This window comes from Camelina sativa, chromosome 9, assembly GCF_000633955.1.
Source record: "Camelina sativa cultivar DH55 chromosome 9, Cs, whole genome shotgun sequence".
Classification (NCBI taxonomy): Eukaryota; Viridiplantae; Streptophyta; class Magnoliopsida; order Brassicales; family Brassicaceae; genus Camelina; species Camelina sativa.
The window spans coordinates 18,957,512-18,975,565 of NC_025693.1; the positions used below are offsets into that span (position 1 = coordinate 18,957,512).

At 34.9% G+C, this 18,054-nt stretch overlaps 4 protein-coding genes across 7 annotated transcripts; 1 reads left to right on the plus strand and 3 right to left on the minus strand.

Annotated features, from left to right (window-relative positions):
* On the minus strand, positions 7,727 to 9,370 carry LOC104711347 (probable sucrose-phosphatase 2). The gene is made up of 5 exons (XM_010428047.2): positions 9,146 to 9,370; positions 8,633 to 8,760; positions 8,445 to 8,546; positions 8,147 to 8,341; positions 7,727 to 8,055 (listed from the first exon to the last, which is right to left on the minus strand). The coding sequence occupies exons 2-5, from the start codon at positions 8,732 to 8,734 to the stop codon at positions 7,747 to 7,749; spliced, it is 708 nt and encodes a 235-aa protein (XP_010426349.1). The 5' UTR covers positions 8,735 to 8,760; positions 9,146 to 9,370; the 3' UTR covers positions 7,727 to 7,746.
* LOC104711348 (cyclin-B2-2-like) lies at positions 9,685 to 11,490 on the minus strand. 4 transcript variants are annotated; one of them, XM_019230321.1, is made up of 6 exons: positions 11,042 to 11,490; positions 10,676 to 10,801; positions 10,487 to 10,575; positions 10,329 to 10,350; positions 10,058 to 10,236; positions 9,685 to 9,946 (listed from the first exon to the last, which is right to left on the minus strand). In XM_019230321.1, the coding sequence occupies exons 1-5, from the start codon at positions 11,097 to 11,099 to the stop codon at positions 10,232 to 10,234; spliced, it is 300 nt and encodes a 99-aa protein (XP_019085866.1). In that variant the 5' UTR covers positions 11,100 to 11,490; the 3' UTR covers positions 9,685 to 9,946; positions 10,058 to 10,231. The 4 variants fall into 4 exon arrangements, 2 of the variants coding, with proteins under 2 accessions (XP_019085866.1, XP_019085867.1); XR_755262.2 differs by having other exon boundaries at positions 10,329 to 10,575; positions 10,676 to 10,785; positions 11,042 to 11,466; XR_755264.2 differs by lacking the exon at positions 10,676 to 10,801 and having other exon boundaries at positions 10,329 to 10,575; positions 11,042 to 11,464.
* Positions 12,144 to 14,340, plus strand: LOC104711349 (SNF1-related protein kinase regulatory subunit gamma-1). Its single transcript, XM_010428048.2, has 6 exons — positions 12,144 to 12,348; positions 12,771 to 12,943; positions 13,060 to 13,215; positions 13,302 to 13,577; positions 13,654 to 13,817; positions 13,902 to 14,340. Exons 1-6 carry the CDS (start codon positions 12,144 to 12,146, stop codon positions 14,200 to 14,202), a joined length of 1,275 nt encoding a protein of 424 aa, XP_010426350.1. The 3' UTR covers positions 14,203 to 14,340.
* On the minus strand, positions 14,347 to 16,452 carry LOC104711350 (deoxycytidylate deaminase-like). The gene is made up of 9 exons (XM_010428049.1): positions 16,142 to 16,452; positions 15,904 to 15,979; positions 15,773 to 15,812; positions 15,552 to 15,610; positions 15,317 to 15,354; positions 15,084 to 15,147; positions 14,899 to 14,952; positions 14,586 to 14,687; positions 14,347 to 14,478 (listed from the first exon to the last, which is right to left on the minus strand). The coding sequence occupies exons 1-9, from the start codon at positions 16,336 to 16,338 to the stop codon at positions 14,404 to 14,406; spliced, it is 705 nt and encodes a 234-aa protein (XP_010426351.1). The 5' UTR covers positions 16,339 to 16,452; the 3' UTR covers positions 14,347 to 14,403.

The window sequence follows — 18,054 nt, forward strand, 5'->3', positions numbered from 1 at the left end:
AAGTCTAATGATAAGGCACGAGGTTTGCACTGGGTCGCTTGGGATAGATTGTGTAAGGACAAATGTGAAGGCGGTTTGGGCTTTCGTGCTCTGGAACAATTCAATGATGCAATGTTGGCTAAACAATATTGGCGGTTAATTCATTATCCATCGTCTCTGATGGCTCGAGTTTTGCGAGGTAGATATTTTCGGAATAAACATCCTCTACAGGCTAAGAAGCCTTATTCCCCTTCGTTTGTTTGGCGGAGTATCTTTTCAACTAAGCGTTTGGTGGAACATGGATCTTGGTGGGCGATTGGGTCGGGATGTAACGTCTCGGTGTGGCGAGATCTGTGGATTCCGGATATTCAGCCGAGACCAGCAAATGGTCGAGGTCGGCAGTTACATCCCAATCTAATGGTCAACCATTTGATTAATCCATACACGAAGGAGTGGCATATGCCAATCTAGAGGAGTTTATGGATCCGGCATATATACAAATCATTTTAACTATGGAGATTAGTAAATCCTTTAAACCGGATAAACTGATCTGGCAATATACTAAATCTGGGAAATATTCGATTAAATCTGGCTACCGGCTCGCTCGCGATTTAATAAAAGAGGTAGAGTTTGGGCCGACGTGCACATCTCTTAGGGCTCAGGCTTGGAAACTTCAGGTTCCCCCAAAGATTCAGCATTTTTTCTGGCAGATTACTTCCGGCACCCACCCTGTGTTGGAACGATTGGCTCATCGGGGTGTCCGGTGTGATCCTCTATGTACACGATGTGGCTTGGAGGTGAAGACTATCAATCATGCTCTTTTTGCGTGTACTCGATCGCGTCGGATTTGGGATTTGTCTCCGTTAGATATATGCATTGATGGATTCCCCTTTGGTTCTATTTATTCAAATCTTGATTTCCTTTTTTGGCGGGCGTCGTCCCAGTCGGCTGTCTCGGATATTAGTTTTCGCCTACCATGGATCGTTTGGTCTATCTGGAAAGATAGGAATAAAAAAGTTTATCAGGGTATTGAGGCGGAACCGGGTGATGTTCTTATTCAGGCGGCTACTGATAAGTTGGTATGGGAGGAAGCCAGATCCTCCTTTTCGACCCTTTCTGATGCTTTAACCTTGGAGGTCTGGATCCCCGTTCCCCGGTGTTAGATCGATGGATCTTGGAAGGCATCAGATCCTTTGGAAGGGTTAGGTTGGTGGTTCTGCAATAGTGAGGATGTAACGCTGTTATTGGGAGCACGGAGTCAGCGTCGCGGTCCTTCACCTCTTCATTCGGAGCTTCAAGCTTTGCTTTGGGCGATGGCTTCCATTTTAGCGTCTGGCGTTGACTGTCAATTTTTTGAGACAGATTGTGCTGAATTACTGGCGATGGTGCAGTCCCCTGATGATTGGCCCGTTTTCTCCAACCTGCTAGATGAGTTCAGTTTACTCTGCTCCTCCTTTCCTTCCTTCATGCTTTCGAGGATACCGCGCAAGTCTAATGTCCGGGCTGACTGTCTTGCTCGCTCTTCGAGAACGTTAATTTCAGCATCTTCTTTTGTAAACTATTTTCCTCCGGTTTGGGCTACCTACCTTGGAGTTATCTTTTAAATAAATGTTTGGTTGACAAAAAAAAAAAAAAAATTTGCTCCGCAGTGTACTGCGGGTCCTAATCTAGTTCATGTATATTAACAAAACAAGTTTTATTACAAAATTAGGCTAATAATTTAAAAAATTTTCAATAATCTTTAATGTATTCTTATTAATATATAAACAGATTTTTATATATTATTTTGTTTAAAAATATTTATAGTAAAATTAGATTATCGATACAATTGATGACTAATTTTGAAAACCAAGTTTTATATAATAACTAGATGAGGACCCGTCCGATGTGCGGGTTTAAAGTTTTATAAATTAAATTAAATTTAACAAAAATATATTAATATTTGTTGTCTGTTATTTCTAAATTTTATTTTGTTATAATACATTGATTTATATCCATTTACAAATCTTTTATGTATCCAACTTTAAAAATGTGTTTTTTTACACCTAAATATACTCTGTGTTACAAATATATTCTCTATCACCACCTAGAAAATGTCTATATGAATACATTAAGCCAATTATTTTACTTTCACTTCTGCATAGTTATTTAATTACTAAAATTGTTGGCTCAAACAACATTTTGAATAAAAAAATATTACATAATATACTAATCAATGATGTATCATCACAATAATGTATGACCACCATGGAGAAAACCTCGGCTCTGCCATCTTTTCTAGAGAGAACCTTGCGTCCAACCTCCTCCACCTTCCTCCTTTGGGGAGATAATCTTGTATCCAACCTTCTCCACCATAGAGAGAACCTCGGATCTGCCCTCCTCCTGTGTGGAGAGAACATGTTCACGTCTTTTTGCTATCTCAAAATGGCTTGCTCCGACAATCAATGAAATTAAAAACTTTTTTCTAACGTCACAAAATCTTTTGATAGTAACTAATATTAAATTTCCCAATATATTCGTAGAAGTGTCTTTGACACACCATGATGTAGTCTCTGTCTCTGTAACGCCTCAACCGCCACCTTGCTTAGTGAGCCCATGTCCACTCTCAGTCCATGGGCCCACCTTCATAAGTGGGCCTTACATCTATTCCCGGCCCGTGGACCCACCCATATTCGATGGCCGGTTTGTTACGTTTGAGAGGCTTTAAAAACTTTTTTACCGATCTTACAAATCAACAAATGATTTTTTCCTGTGTTTTGTCCCCACTCTCACAGTTCTGACAATCACTTCCAGGAAGGTCACCCATCATAAAGTTCTCTGAGGACTTTTGACCAAAAAAATAAATGCATTTTGGTGACATATGCGGCCTATATGGCCAAATAAATTCTTTTAAACTTTTCCACAAACATGGGTATTACAGTCTTTGAGCTCCTATGGATCTCTCAACAACGATTTATGTTTTTCCAATCTATTTATCTATGTTTGTTGTAAGCTTGTGTTTGATTAGCCTATTTTTATAATACATTATTAGGAAAAGAAGACGCATATATTAACCTTTTTTAGGTCAACATATTAATCTTATCTATTCCCAACTGAAAAAGGTGAAAGTAGGAGAAAATTTTGGTTAAAAAAAATAAGAAAAGTTTACCTTCCCATTAAAAAAAAATTCCAATCAAACAAAGTTGAAAGCAGTATTTTTGAATAAATTATTTAAATATGAGACAATCTATGTTTATATAGAAGTCAGTATTTACAAAATTTTGAATTAATAATTAACTGTATATTTTCCTTAATCTCTTTTTCTATATTTTTTTGTAGAATTAATAACTTAAAATTAAAAATAAATAAATAATATTAGAATTTCAAATTTTATGAAATATATATATATATATATCTCCTTATAATTATTTATAAAACTTTATATTATTTTATAAATTCTAAATTTTTTGATAATTATCTTTTTACATTATTAATATTTTTTTAAACAAAATATTTTATTTTTATTGTAAGCAAATTCCTCCTATTAAATATTAACTTTTACAAATGTCAAAATCTGAGATTGATAACTTGAGATGTGTGTCAAGATCCTGTTAGTGACTAACTTTGAAAACCCAACTTTATATAATAAGATAGTTGAAGATTGGTGTTAAATTCTTCAAAGAGAAACTTGTGAGTTACTTTGATTTGATGATGAGAGATGATGAGAAAGTTCAAGAGCATGAATGAGGGCTCTACGAACAAACTATATATTGTGAGTGCTTAAAGATCCGTGCATGCATGAAGAGCTGAGCTGCTGTGAGTACATTCTTTATTTCCTTGATTTGTTCTCTTTTCCGAGTGTTGAAAACTCTACTATAGATTGACTAACCATACCATATCGTGTTTGCTTGTATGGTTTTGTGATATAAATAAAAGTTGTGTCATGTGTGTGTGTATTGCAGTCTGAATCTAGAAAGATATGTATTGCTTGAATTCCAATGGAACGAATTGACATAGCTAGTGAAGGTTCCTGCACTCAAACCACGTCCAAAAAGTAATCGTACGTCCCACTAGAGCAAGCAAGCATCTCCTACAAATAAGACATTAAGGAAAAGATAACTCGCCCATGCATAAAAACTTGCTTGAGAACAAAACCTCTCACGCATTGAATTACAAATAAATAAGGGGTTTCTTCTAGATGCGTAAGAATACTGAGACTTGGTGATTCTTTGAAAACGTTTGACCCATACTCTCTACTGAAAACCTGCTGGCCTATAACACACCTAAATCAAACCAAAGTCTATATATATAACAACTCACCTCCAAACAAAACTACACTGTTCCAGAAACCATGATCTTATATATGTCTCCGGTTGGTGATGAGCAAACACAACACAAACTAACTATGACTTTGATAGACCATCTGGCCACCTTCCTGTAACATCTCCAACTAAAACCGGGCTATATATATTCAGGAAAGGATATAATTTCCTCTCTTAGAGCCTTAGGTGATTTACGAAGATGCAGGATGGAACAAAGTAATAACCTGATCCAGTAGTCGTGTTAGAACAATGTAAGTTCTTCCAAGTCAAAAGGTCTACAGTTTTTATCAAATGACAAGAGGTCTAAAGCTTAGTTAGTGTACAGAAGAGTGATTCAGATGGTTGAAAGAACGTACTATTCCAGGAAACATGTATGTTCACTTTGATAGAAAGTCTTAGAAGGCTTAAAGGTAGCAATAGACTCCACACATATGACTGATTTTTAAGGCTTTTAGATTTTTAAAGCTTAGACACGCTGTTCTGGCATATAAGCCAAGCCAAGTGGCTAAGTCTTAACCATTCTGTTTGTTTAGTTACGGTGATCAGAATTCAACTGCAGAAGGCTCCTTCACAAGGATTCTACATGGACTTTACATACTAAAGGTGGGAGAGGGAGGAGCATCGGTTTCTTCACGTGTTCTATGAAGGTTATAAATATATCTTCAGCTCTATGCCTTTTGTAATGATGAATGGTTGTTGTTGGACTTGAATCCTTTGATTAAAAGAGAAAGTTAGAATCAGTGAGAAGAAGAGGAAGCAAGAGATGGTAAATTTTCATAAGAGAGGAAAGAAGAAGAAGATGACAAGAACAGAGAGTTCATGTCTAGCTAGAGGAAGAAGATGAGTCAACGACAAGAAGAAGAAGAAGAAGAAGCAAGTCGACGAGTCAAGAAGAAGACTAAGAAGAGTGGCGTTAAGAAGCAATGGGCCACAAGTTTGGCTAAGCCAACACGAAAGAGTGTTGTGTTGGTTAGAGTCTAATGTAAGTTGCTTAATTAGAGGTGTAACTGTGTAAGTGTGTGTGTGTGTGTGTGTGGAAGTGTAAAAGGATCCCAAGTTATCAATGTAAAGTGTAAACAATTAGTTTATCTCCTCTATCGTAGAAGAAGATGAGAGAAAGAGGGAGCAACGTTTTTGCTTCAGTTTGAGCAGAGGTGGGAAACAGAGCATAATAGAGAGAACAAGGAAAGAAAGCTTCGCTACTGTCTTTCTTTTTGCTCTTCATCGTTTTTACTTTTTACAATTGAACATGATGTCCTTTTATATCTGCATATTTACGCATATCAAATATAATCTGCATAACAGTGTAATAGAAGTCGGCCGAGTGATAAAAAGAAAAGAAAATAAATAGAGATTATTATTAAAACAGGCATTCCAACAAATGAATCTTCGTATTTAGGCATCGCACTTCGGGAGGCATGGAAATAAGTTAATTCGGTACTGTTGCTGACTTATTTACCCTTCAACCGATGTTTGGATACGAACTAAATGACGTCATCACATGAACACAAACCTTAATACACCAGTAAAGAAGATTTAAAAAGGGAATACTAAACCCTAATCAAGGACTTATAAACCCAAACAGATTAATATACAATAGATTAATCATAAAAAAATATATAAAAATGAACCCTAAATCTACACTAACACGGCTTAATTCTTTATTTTATTATTTGTCAACACTCCTAATATTAGAATATTTGACATATAAAATAAAATTAATTTAACTAAAATTGTGTAAAATAATTAAATTATTAGGAAAAATATAACTTAATTACAGCGTATAAATTACTTATTATGTATTTATAAATAAGATTTTAAAAGAGAATATTAAATCCTAATCAAAGACTTATAAACCCAAACAGATTAATATACAGTAGATTATTCATAAAAAATAAAAAAAAATTAAATCCTAAATCTCTGCTAACACGGGTTAATTCTTCATTTTATTATTTGTCAACACTCCTAATATTAGAATATTTGACATATAAAATAAAGTTAATTTAACTAAAATTGTGTAAAATAATTAAATTATTAGGAAAATATGACTTAATTACAGCGTATAAATTACTTATTATGTGTTTATATTCCTTAATTTTTTATAATAATTAAAAATCAAAGTATAATCTTAAACACTCGATAAAACAAACTAAATATAACAAACAAATGGTCATACAATTTACTGCGGATTAAAAATTAATATAAACATTTAGTCGCACAAGCAACCAAAAAAATTAGGACAATACTTGGGTTCACCCCTAGGGGTGAACCTCTTCATTCACCCCTTTATAAAATAAGTAAATAAAATTTGTATATATTATTATAAAATTAAAAATTTAAACCGCTCTTTTATGAACCCAAACCGATAGATAATTTCATTCTAATTGTAAAATCTAAACCCTAACTCTCTCATTTGTAAACCCAAACCGACGTATAATTTCGTTCTAATTGTAAAATCTAAATCATAACCATCTCATTTGTAAACCCAAACCGACATAGAATTTTATTCTAATTGTAAAATCTAAACCCTAATCAAGGACTTATAAACCCAAACCGACATATAATTTTGTTCTAATTGTAAAATCTAAACTCTAACCACCTCATTTATATACCCAGATCGACATATAATTTCATTTTAATTGTAAAATCTAAACCCTAATTCTTATTTATAAACCCAAACCGATATATAACCTCGTTTAATTGTAAAATCTAAACCAAGTCAATATTTGATTTTTCTTAAATAAATAAAAGTATACAAAATTTGTTTCCTTATATTTGTTTTGTTTTTTAATTTAGTTTTGATTTATTTTTAAAGAAAATATTAGATAGAACATTTTAAGGAAACAAATATTTCAAAAACATTAAATTTTTTCAAAAACATCCAAACAGAATAAATGAACTGTGCAGATTAGTAGATTTGAGTGGGAGTCTCAGTTTGAGAGACAAATGATCTGGTTACAATCGTAGGGATAGGATAGTCTTTGTACACGAGAGGAGTACCTGAATGCGAAGATAAGTACTCTGAGTACCTAGATCAGAAGATTTGTTTATTGTCTGTGCTCTTTTCGTAAATAACTCAAATAAATATTAGATAGTTTATGAATTGGGAGGTTTATTGGGAGGTTGAGTTCTTAAATTTTTTATGAATTAATTGTGTGCTGTTTGGAATATAAGAACCTATAATCTCTTAGATAAAATTTTCTCTTTTATTGGTAGGTTCTTATTTTGGGTCTCTTATTTTTGAAAATATTGTTTCTTATTTTTGAAAATATTGTTTTTTAAAATTTTAAAATTTTAAATAGAATAGAAGTGGTATAAATGTGTAAACATTTAAGATTTTATAAAAATAAAAAAAAAATATTTCATTTTTATTAATTTTCAAACATAATAAAACATTAATACACATTACAACGAGAGTCACAAGAGTCAGATATATTATTATGCCACTGAAACACATCATTTTGTACTATGTTACAATACTTACACATGAAGCTTTGGGGCTAGCAGTGTACGCCTCACAGTTCTCAACCTCACCCCGTCTCCATCTCTCATAGAACAAAAAGAACTTCACAACCTCGTGACCGAGGTTCACATTCTCCGTCTTGCACTCTAAGAAGTCAGAGACATCCCTTGGAGAAAGGTTTGGACCAAGCTTGAAGTGACCAATGGCTTCTATAATCCCACTTGCACACCTCTCCTTTGCATGGATCACTTTTGGGTTGTCTTTTGCATTTTCAGCATGCCACTTCAACAGCTCTTCTTGAGCATTGCTTACCTGGGAGAACAAACTAACAATTCTCAACATCGATATGAAAACGAAAATGCAGAGAGATGGCTGAACATGATTTGAAAACAAAAAAACCAACCATGACGCCATAAACATCAGGAATGCTAAACAGTTCAGCATCGTTTCCTGAGTCGCCACAAGCAAGAGTATTAACAGGGAGCTTTCCTTCAGTCTTCAGCTTCTTAAGCAGATACGCAAGCGCTTGTCCCTTTCCAGCACCTTGTGGTAAAATATCCAAATCCATGCCTCCACTGTAAATGATTTTGACATCCAACTGAAACAACCAACATAAACAATCTGTTAAGTAACAAAACCTCAATAGAGAACAACACAAAAGCTGCAGATGCTACAATAGCATTATCAAATCAAAAACTCACCCCACGTTTCTCAAACCGTCGTGATAACTCCTTAGTAACTTCCTGAGCCTTACTCTTATCAACATAAAAGCTAACCTTGTGTGGCCTCTGCTCAGTTTCAGCCTACAAATCAGCAATTGAGTAACCATTGAGTAAACCACTAGAGAGAGATAAAGAAACTTTTGTAAAACCAGTGAGAGAGTGAGTACCTGAAGCTTCAACTCAGAAAACTTGCAAGCTTCTTCTTTGACAATACCCAAATCCCATTTATGGTTCTTCAAAGTATCAACCCAACCATGATCAGGAACCATAGAGTTACCATAAGTAATCGTTTCACCTAACCAAAAGAAACAATTAAACAAGCTTATTTGATATTACTACAAGCTAAATCAAACAAGAACAATGTACTCTTAAATTATACAATCATGTGTCAAGAACACAAACAATTACAAAAACAGTGATATTGAAAGAGATATTGTTTTGACAAAATCAGTTAAATCGGCGAGACATGAAGGCCAAATCTTTTCAAATTCATCATAATCGGAGATTAAGAAGACAACATCTACTAAACATATGGATCATATCAGAACACATGAACACCAAGAACCCTAATTTTCTAACAAACATAAAAACCCCCTAAATTGCGATCAAAAATCAAAGTACCCTAATCATAAAACACTAATCGGGACTGATTCAGTCACTAATTGTATTGATAAACTTACCATATGATTCAAATTGCTTCAATCTCTTCTGATTGAGTGGGATCCAAATTCAAATCGCCTCTCATAGATCCTCTCGGAGACGAGGCATCGTCGATTCAATCGACGGAGAGAGAGAGGAAAAAAGAAAAACTTCTGATTGAGTGGAATCCAAATTCAAATCGCCTCTCATGAATCCAGATTCAATCGCAACCGAGAGAGAGAGAGCGCGAGAGCGAGAGAGAAAGAGAGGAAAAAAGAAAAAAATCGAAGGGGAAATGTTTTTTTTTTCCTTTTTGTATTATTCTTTCAACCAACCGAATGGTGACACATACCGCCCCTTAAACCAAGATTCAGTCTCTTATATAAGGGGAGATCTTACCATTTTTCTTCATTTCTGATTATTTTTTTTTTAACAAAAGACTAAGAGCTCTTCCCTGAACCCCCGATAAATAAGGCCTTAGAGCTTCTCCAACGATAAGGATGTTATTTTGAGGTTTTTAAATTTCTTAAGAATATATTTTGTACTTTTTGAAAATAAGAATTTGTGAAAGACTAATTAAAATTTTGCCCCTCCAATGGTGAAACTCTTATTGGGTTCTTAATTTTGAAAAAAATATTTGTCAAAAATATTATTTATGAAATGAAAATATTTTAAGTAAAACATAATTCCACTCTTTAGTGAGAATCTGACACAAGAAAGTGTGCAACTTCATACTTTGTTGCTATGTATCCGAATTTGGAGGAGCTGTATTCCTATGTACTCCTGTTAGTTTATCCGTTGCAGCTTTCTGATGCAGCCTTACCATTCTTCTACAACATTCTCTGCAACAACAAACACAAATCGACTCAAAGATCAGTTTTATGTATGTGATTTCGTTATGAAGATCAATCTTTTAGGATTCCCTTTTGTGCAAATGGATAATAATGACTTACAGGAGCTGATGTTCTGAGTAGTGACTGTGGAATTCACAAGTGCTGTTTCATTCATTGAAGCCATGGATTGCACATTGAGCTGTGTACACTGCAGTGGCGGCTAGCAAGGATGGTGAATACCGAAGCATTTCGTAGTCCACAAGGGCAAGCTCGATCAAGAACGACGCCAAGATCTCAAGCTGTTTCAAGTAAACAAAATAGTTGTAATTCATAATGTTTGATGAGTATATGTTAAATTACGTACAAGTCACTGATAGATTAACTGATTTACCTTCTTTGTCTCTTCTTGAGGTCTGCACATATTCAAAAAAAATCTTAGATCTTCTCTCTTTTCTCAGCCAAAAACAAAATCAGGTCTGCACATAAGTTAATGTAGTGAGATAAGCCTCTTCTCTTGTTAACAACGCAAGTATAAGCTTTTGAACCAACGAGATTCTGGTTAATCACACTCAATGCTCCTCTCCTGTTCTGTCTCTTCATCTCTATTCCGACTTTTCTGCTTCTCGTATCATAATCATCTGACAAAAAAAACCCAGAAGAAAAAAATCAGATTTTTTTTCATGTTTTTGAAACCGTAGAATTCTGTGATTCTCTATCAAACTCGTTTTTACAAACTACCTTCAAGATGAATCTCTATAATGGGTTTGGCAACGAGATTACGATTATTCACTGGATTAGCCATTCTTTTTTTTTTTTCTCGATTTGGATAGTGTTCCGTGGAGAAACACCTGGCAAACCAGTAAACTTAATCGCCATAATGATCAGATTAATTCCAATCTGCTACTCTCAAACAATAGACAAGACCGATGGAAACAAACAATTTATGCCTAAACTCATCTTCAATCATGGATAATTTCATTAATCCTAAGTTTAATCATCATGCCTATCACATAAATAAATTACGATACGAAGAACCGTAATTTTCAAAATCAAATACCCAAATCTCTAAACAACTAATTCATACAAACAGAAATAGAAACGTACCATGACAAAGACAATTGTATAAGTTTCGATTTGGTGAAGGAGACTCATCGTTTTCCATGAATTGACTGGCCGATTCGCTGACCACAGTCGACGTTGAAACTTGGCAACGGTGGAGATGATGTTAAAACGTCCGATCACCTCAGATAACCATAAGCTACTCCGATTGTCGTTCTGATGGTCGATCTCACAAAGATATTATCGGGAAAGAGAGAGAAGGAAGAAGAAAATGAGTCGATTATAATTTTTTTTGAAGTATTAAAACATCATCGAACTAGAAGCTGACACGTATCAATAAGAGCTACCTCTTTTTGATCCAAAATTAGAACTGCCTCTTATTCTTTTCTGTGTTTTTGATTTATTTTTTGCCCAATTTTAACATAAGAGGCTTGATAAGAGGCCCCGTTGGAGAAGGTCTTATCCATCCATCTCCAAGGTCGGCTGCTAATTTTTGTGGGGATCCCTTTCTAATAATAGAAAATCGAATTAAAAATATAATATTGTAGAAGGAAACTATATAAAGGATGATAAAGATAAGTACGACTTCGACAAATGGAGATTTATTATTCATTCCTCTCTATATTATTTTAATCATGTGCCTGTCGCTTTTACGACCAACACCCCCAAATTAATCCCCGCTACTCCATTCACGTGTCACAAATCTAACGGCTAAGATCTTGAGTCTACTCGAAGGAGTAGGGTACATACAGAACAGTCACAGGCTACTACTCTACACTCATTTCACTAACCACCAAATTCCACAATTTATAACAAATCACAATGAAATCCATTTTGTTTCAAAATAACCCCGAATCTTTATAATAAAATCGAAAATTCCGGGATGTTTTTGATAAAATAAAAAACTTTAGGGCTTTATTCATAAGATTTAAAGACAACAGGGGTTTTTGAATATGTCTCTCTGCTTCGAGATCTCTACTATGGTGTCTATCTCAATCTCTCTTTGTTCAGTGAAAAGATCATAACAGCTAATTATAGAATACTTCTTCTGACGGAAAACATAAAAGAGAGGATTTTTTTCATCTTCTTGAGTTACCGGAGAATAAAGACGGTTCCTTTTTCACTGATTTGACTTACCCGGATAAAGATGGCGGCCGTACCGGAGATAAAGATTATGAGAAGCGAGAGCTTGGGACATCGGAGTGACGTGTCGAGCCCGGAAGCTAAGCTAGGTATGCGTGTGGAAGATCTCTGGGATGAGCAAAAACCACAGCTGAGCCCTAACGAGAAGCTCAACGCCTGCTTCGAGAGTATCCCCGTCTCTGCTTTCCCTCTCTCTTCTGATTCTCAAGGTATATGAGGATTTTGATGATGTGGGTTTTTGATTTTGATCATGAGCTGATCTTTAGTTGGATAAATAGTGTTAAAGTTTGAGGATTGATCATGTTCATGTATGGGGGAATATGGGATGTTGATGGTTGACTCATCTATGGAAGATTTGGAAATTGATTGCTGATTTTGATATACTTATTATTAATGAGTTTCGTGATCTCTTGATATGCCTAGTATTTGTTGGTGAATATTTATTTCAAATTTGTGATCAGAAGTCAGAATTTGGAAACCAGTTCAATCAGTTCAATTTAAGGAATCAGGACTAGTTCTTGATTGTTCAGTTTCTAGGTCCTATTCTTGAAAAATCTTCTCATGTACCTACCAAAAGTAGATAAAGAGTTGTTGTTGTGCTAATATTTCTTTGTGGTTTCTCTCCATTTAGACATCGAGATTAAATCAGATACAAGTTTGGCTGAAGCTGTTCAGACACTATCGAAATTCAAGGTCTTGAGCGCGCCTGTTGTAGATGTTGATGCCCCTGAAGACGCCAGTTGGATTGATCGCTACATCGGTATTGTAGAGTTTCCAGGCATTGTTGTCTGGCTTTTGCATCAGGTAACTCTCCTTCCCTTTTCACCTTCGCCTTTTTTTTTATCTGAAGAATATGTGAGAAGCGACCTATTATGTTCATGTCTTTGCTTTTCTTGTCTACTTAAAAAAAAAAAAAACAGTTGGAGCCTCCATCACCAAGGAGCCCTGCTGTTGCAGCTTCAAATGGATTTTCTCATGATTTCACCACCGATGTTCTAGATAATGAAGATTCAGCAATAACTTCTGGAAACTTCTTTGAGGTCCTTACTTCTTCAGAGCTATACAAGAATACCAAGGTGAGGCTTGTAATCTTTATCAAGGGGATAGAACCTTTTTCCCCAGATTATGGCTTCTGAAATGCATTGAATATTCTCTCTAACAGGTTCGAGATATCTCTGGAACATTCCGCTGGGCACCGTTTCTGGCTCTGCAGAAGGAGAACTCCTTTCTAACCATGCTATTGCTTCTTTCTAAATACAAAATGAAGAGCATTCCGGTGGTTGATTTAGGTGTAGCAAAGATTGAGAACATAATCACACAATCAGGAGTTATCCATATGCTGGCAGAATGTGCAGGGCTTCACTGGTTTGAGGATTGGGGAATCAAAACTCTCTCTGAAGTTGGTCTTCCCATTATGTCAAAGGATCATATCATAAAGGTCAGTGTGTAACCTTACTCATAAGTCATATCACCGTTGAGTTCTTCTTCTAACAGATCATCATTTTCTATTTCAGATATATGAGGACGAACCAGTTCTTCAGGCGTTCAAGCTGATGAGGAGAAAAAGAATCGGAGGCATACCTGTCGTTGAAAGGAAAAGTGAGAAGCCAGTAGGTAACATAAGCCTTAGAGATGTTCACTTTCTCCTCACTGCACCAGAGATCTACCATGACTACAGGTTAGTACTTCATAAATCCTTGTAATATATACCAAGTTTTGCCGCATTGTCAATCTTTAATGCTTTCTACTGATGTTTTTTTAGGTCAATCACAACAAAGAACTTCTTAGTAGCTGTTAGAGAGCATCTGGAGAAGCAGGGGGATACATCAGCTCCTATCATGAGCGGTGTGATCGCTTGCACTAAGAACCATACACTAAAGGAACTGATCTTGATGTTAGATGTCGAGAAGATCCATAGGATATATGTGGTAGATGATTCTGGTAACCTCGAAGGACTCATCACTCTCAGAGACATCATTGCAAGACTTGTCCATGAGCCATCTGGCTATTTTGGGGATTTCTTTGACGGCGTTATACCTCTTCCCCAAAACTACCGAGTTTGACAAAACAGTGTCTTTCTTGTGTAAATTGTCCTTGTTCTTTCCTAATGCTTCTGTCTGTTTGTGGCAAAGTTCTTGAATTTGTGTTATAAACTTTCAAACAGAAATAATAAAAGATGAAAGAGCCGGTCTTTGAGTGAATGAATATACGTCTGAAATACAGTAATCTTAAGATTCTAATATTTGGTCCTAAAATTGGAACAATTAGGTCTCTGGTTGGAGTAAGTGTTCTTCAAACTTAATCATGATCTGATCCATCTCCGGTTGATGCTTCCTAACCTGAAAATATTTTTGCTACGGTAAGATATAGATACCAAAACAAGATTTCCCATTACAATCATTGTATAGAAAAGTCATGAGATGATAATTCAAGAGACTTTAGTTACTTTGATGTTGGCCAGGGATAAGAGCTTGTGAGAGGCTACATAAATAACATCTGAGTCATTTGGTGTCTTTTCCACAAAATAGATGACCTCGCTAACACCAGACTGCAAGAAAGAAAGCTAAGATGAAAAGTCCACTTGACTCTGATGCTCTACTTGCATTAGAATGTTTAATAGGTCTAAATAGATCATTTGGGTTCTGGTGTTCGATATCAAAATGACAGGTTTGTTGGAGACATTAACCATCAAACGTTTCTATAGTTCCATTTTAGGATCCGAATTTGACACATCAATCCAAATAGTATGAAGAACATACCTGTATAATAACCTTTGCACATTCATTGCAAGGGAACATGGTCACATAAAGCTTCTGCAAGACATTACAGAAAGCAAAAACAAACCATCTCACACAAATATGACGGAACAGAAACCTCAGCAGAGACCACAGATAGCAGATTCTGACAATCAAATTATGTAGAATATTCGATATAAGAAACGAACCTGGCCGGCTGCAGATGCATGGTTTGTGTTTAGTATGGCATTTACTTCAGCATGACAAACATACCTACAAAAGTCAGAATCATAAACATCAGTGCTTAGCAATGAGCCAAAACGGATAAGAACTGTAAACATCTCACCGTATTACAGATTCCTAAATGAAAGTGTGCACAATACTCAGCAAAACAAGAAGTTAAAGGTTTAGCTGTAGTTTGCACATTGAGATTAGTACTTACGGATACTTCGTTTCCAATGGGTTCCCAGTTTTCGATTTCTGTAAAAATGGCATGAGCAAATTATCATCCAAAATACATCTAGGGGATAAAGTTACTTGCATTATCTCGAGAGATTCATTTCTTTACCATAACATTGTTTCTTTTCTTGAACCCATTATTACCCACACTTGTAGTTTACTGACTACTTTTGAATCAACTTCAGTAATTTTTCTTAGATTTAAGATGAATATAATACCTTGGCCCAAGGAAGTCTGTCATCAGAGCAGCCTCTTGGAAAACCATTATAGCCAATCCCTAGATGAAACATGAAAGCTATTTTAATTCATTGTTTTAACTGAGCCTTGCACCATATTGTTAGAATAAGCACAACTTTGGAGTGAAAACATGAAATAAACTACACAAAACCACAATGTTCCAAAAGAGATCAAAAGGACAAGTTTGATCCCTTTATCTTACCCAGAATTATACCATCTTGACTCACCAAACACGCACCAACCTGCCAAAGCATAAGAATAGGAAAAAAGACTGTAAATTTTGAATGCTTCCAGCAATTAAAATGAGAATGCACCACAAGACGAGATTCCAACCTGCCTGTTAGGATCCTTTGATCGTTCTGCTGATAAGAATGCAATCGCCATGAAATAATCGTCCCATGATAAGTACCTTTTTTTGTCACACCAATCAAAACCAAATTACTTACTAACATTAAAAAAAAAAAATCAAAAGCAACTTGAGATTTTTTTTTTTCTGGAAGTTGGAAAATTTCGATATGGGAACAACGAAATCGGAACAAAAACAGAAGAAATTAACGAAATTGAGACGAACCCTTTTCGTTTCAGAGGACTGAAAGGATCTTCAGGTGGGAATCTTCTGGAAATTGCGGTGATTTCGGTGGAACAACTACTAACTCGTCGGGATTTGGGGTTTTTAGGGTTTGGTGAGAAGGCGCGAAAGGCTAGTGCTGAAATCAAAGCACCGAGAACTGCAGAGGTAGAGACGAGTGCAATATCTCGAGAGTTCATTGGAGCTTAGAGAGAAACTCTTATCCTGCAAAAGATCTTTGCTTTGTTTTGGCTGTGTTGGGGCTCTTTCTCTTTATCTGTTTCACTCTTATCAACGGAACAAATGTCGCGGGAAACTAGAGAGTGAGAAGTCCCCTCCCCCGCCATTCCGGTTCAGGCTGGTTTATCGGTACCATATAAAATTGTCGGTTTATGGTGCGGTTGATAACCTGATTGGTTTTAAGTGACTGTGTTTTACACTTTTACTGTTTTCCCTTCTAAGCAGAGAAAATCAACAAAATTAGAGATTTTGCCCTTATTAGATTTTAGTTATTTTGAAAATTATTTATTGTGTTATAAGAGTATTTTACTGAACTGATAAATAAAAAATTTGTTCACCATCACATATCAGCTAAAAAAATGGTCCACAATCATAATATAAAACAAAATAAAATTATTCAAATCCAAATTTGAACTAACTCAAATTATACCATAAAGATTATCGAACTGTGACATTGACAACATAATTTCATACATCGAAATTAGTCAAACAAATTTTAAAAATCAACATATAAAAAAAACTGTATTATCCAATGTGATATTTCAATTGAAATATTTTATTTATTAATTAACATTATTTTTTGGGAGATTGACACTATGACACACTTTTGTAAGAAACTTAATCAATTGACACACTTTTGGTCTATGGCACACTTTTTGGCCAAATTTTCTACTGTTCACATGATTTTTAGACTATTTTAGCTCTGATTATATAAACAGATGTGAAACTAGAGAGAAAAATGCAGTTGAATTATGGTCCGTCCGATTCTAACTAAGGATTTGATCCGACGGCTAGAGATGAGTATAATTAAAATGAGGGGTTTGTGTGTAAGAAAGAAAAAAACAAAAAGTAAAAGTAGATAACTGGCATCCTAGACCATTCGATTTCAGTTACTAATTTAAATCTAATGGTTGAGAATGATTGAAAAAAAGACAGAAAAAATTTGCATCTCTCTCTTCTTGGTCTTCTTCCTTCTTCTTTTTTCCTTCTTCACTTTTTTTTTCCTCTTTCTCTTTGTGATCATTTTATTTAATTATTATGACATATATTTTCGATTTTGTTTTTATGATTTATTATAATTTTATTTTTTCTACATTTTAAGATCCATTTTACTATATTTAAAATGAATAATTATAATAAATATTATCCAATTATAGTTGAATATTTGTTAACTGTTATGTGGATGCAAAAATTGTTTTATCATGTGGATACTTATTTGTGGATGCCAATAGTTTCAATCGAATGGTTCTTATTATTTGTGACAAAATCCATAAAATATTTCATGTCCATAAAATCAAGTCCACATGGAAAATGAGTTATACTTGTGTTTTGGTGAAGTAGTCATTGTCAACTATCAAACAATTTTAACCTTATCATATCTCCTAAAAACCTAAGCATGAAACCATTTATACCCTATACTAAATCCTAAACCCTAAACCCTAAACCTCTAAACCCTAAACCCTAAACCCTAAACCTTGAACCCTAAATCCTAAACTTGAACCTTAAATCCTAAACCCTAAAGCCTAAATCCTAAACTTTAGACCTTAACTTTAGATCATAAACCATATTCATAAATTTAATTTCACAACAATTTTAACAAGTGTAACCAAATCTAAAGATCTTTTACTAGAAAACATGAAATTGACCTACCCCAACCACTAAACCCTAAACCTTAA

Coding starts and splice junctions, on each gene's coding strand:
- LOC104711348 (XM_019230321.1), bottom strand. CDS start 11,099: ATGGAAAACGATGAGTCTCCTTCACCAAATCGAAACTTATACAATTGT. Junction 10,802..11,041: donor ATACAATTGTCTTTGTCATG/GTACGTTTCTAT, acceptor ATGGCGATTAAG/TTTACTGGTTTGCCAGGTGT. Junction 10,351..10,486: donor GTGTGATTAACCAGAATCTC/GTTGGTTCAAAA, acceptor GAATATGTGCAG/ACCTCAAGAAGAGACAAAGA.
- LOC104711350 (XM_010428049.1), bottom strand. CDS start 16,338: ATGAACTCTCGAGATATTGCACTCGTCTCTACCTCTGCAGTTCTCGGT. Junction 15,148..15,316: donor CCATTGGAAACGAAGTATCC/GTAAGTACTAAT, acceptor TGACTTTTGTAG/GTATGTTTGTCATGCTGAAG. Junction 14,479..14,585: donor TATCCCTGGCCAACATCAAA/GTAACTAAAGTC, acceptor AAATATTTTCAG/GTTAGGAAGCATCAACCGGA.
- LOC104711349 (XM_010428048.2), top strand. CDS start 12,144: ATGGCGGCCGTACCGGAGATAAAGATTATGAGAAGCGAGAGCTTGGGA. Junction 13,216..13,301: donor AGCTATACAAGAATACCAAG/GTGAGGCTTGTA, acceptor TCTCTCTAACAG/GTTCGAGATATCTCTGGAAC. Junction 13,578..13,653: donor CAAAGGATCATATCATAAAG/GTCAGTGTGTAA, acceptor TTTCTATTTCAG/ATATATGAGGACGAACCAGT.
- LOC104711347 (XM_010428047.2), bottom strand. CDS start 8,734: ATGGTTCCTGATCATGGTTGGGTTGATACTTTGAAGAACCATAAATGG. Junction 8,547..8,632: donor TTTCTGAGTTGAAGCTTCAG/GTACTCACTCTC, acceptor GCTGATTTGTAG/GCTGAAACTGAGCAGAGGCC. Junction 8,342..8,444: donor GACGGTTTGAGAAACGTGGG/GTGAGTTTTTGA, acceptor TGGTTGTTTCAG/TTGGATGTCAAAATCATTTA.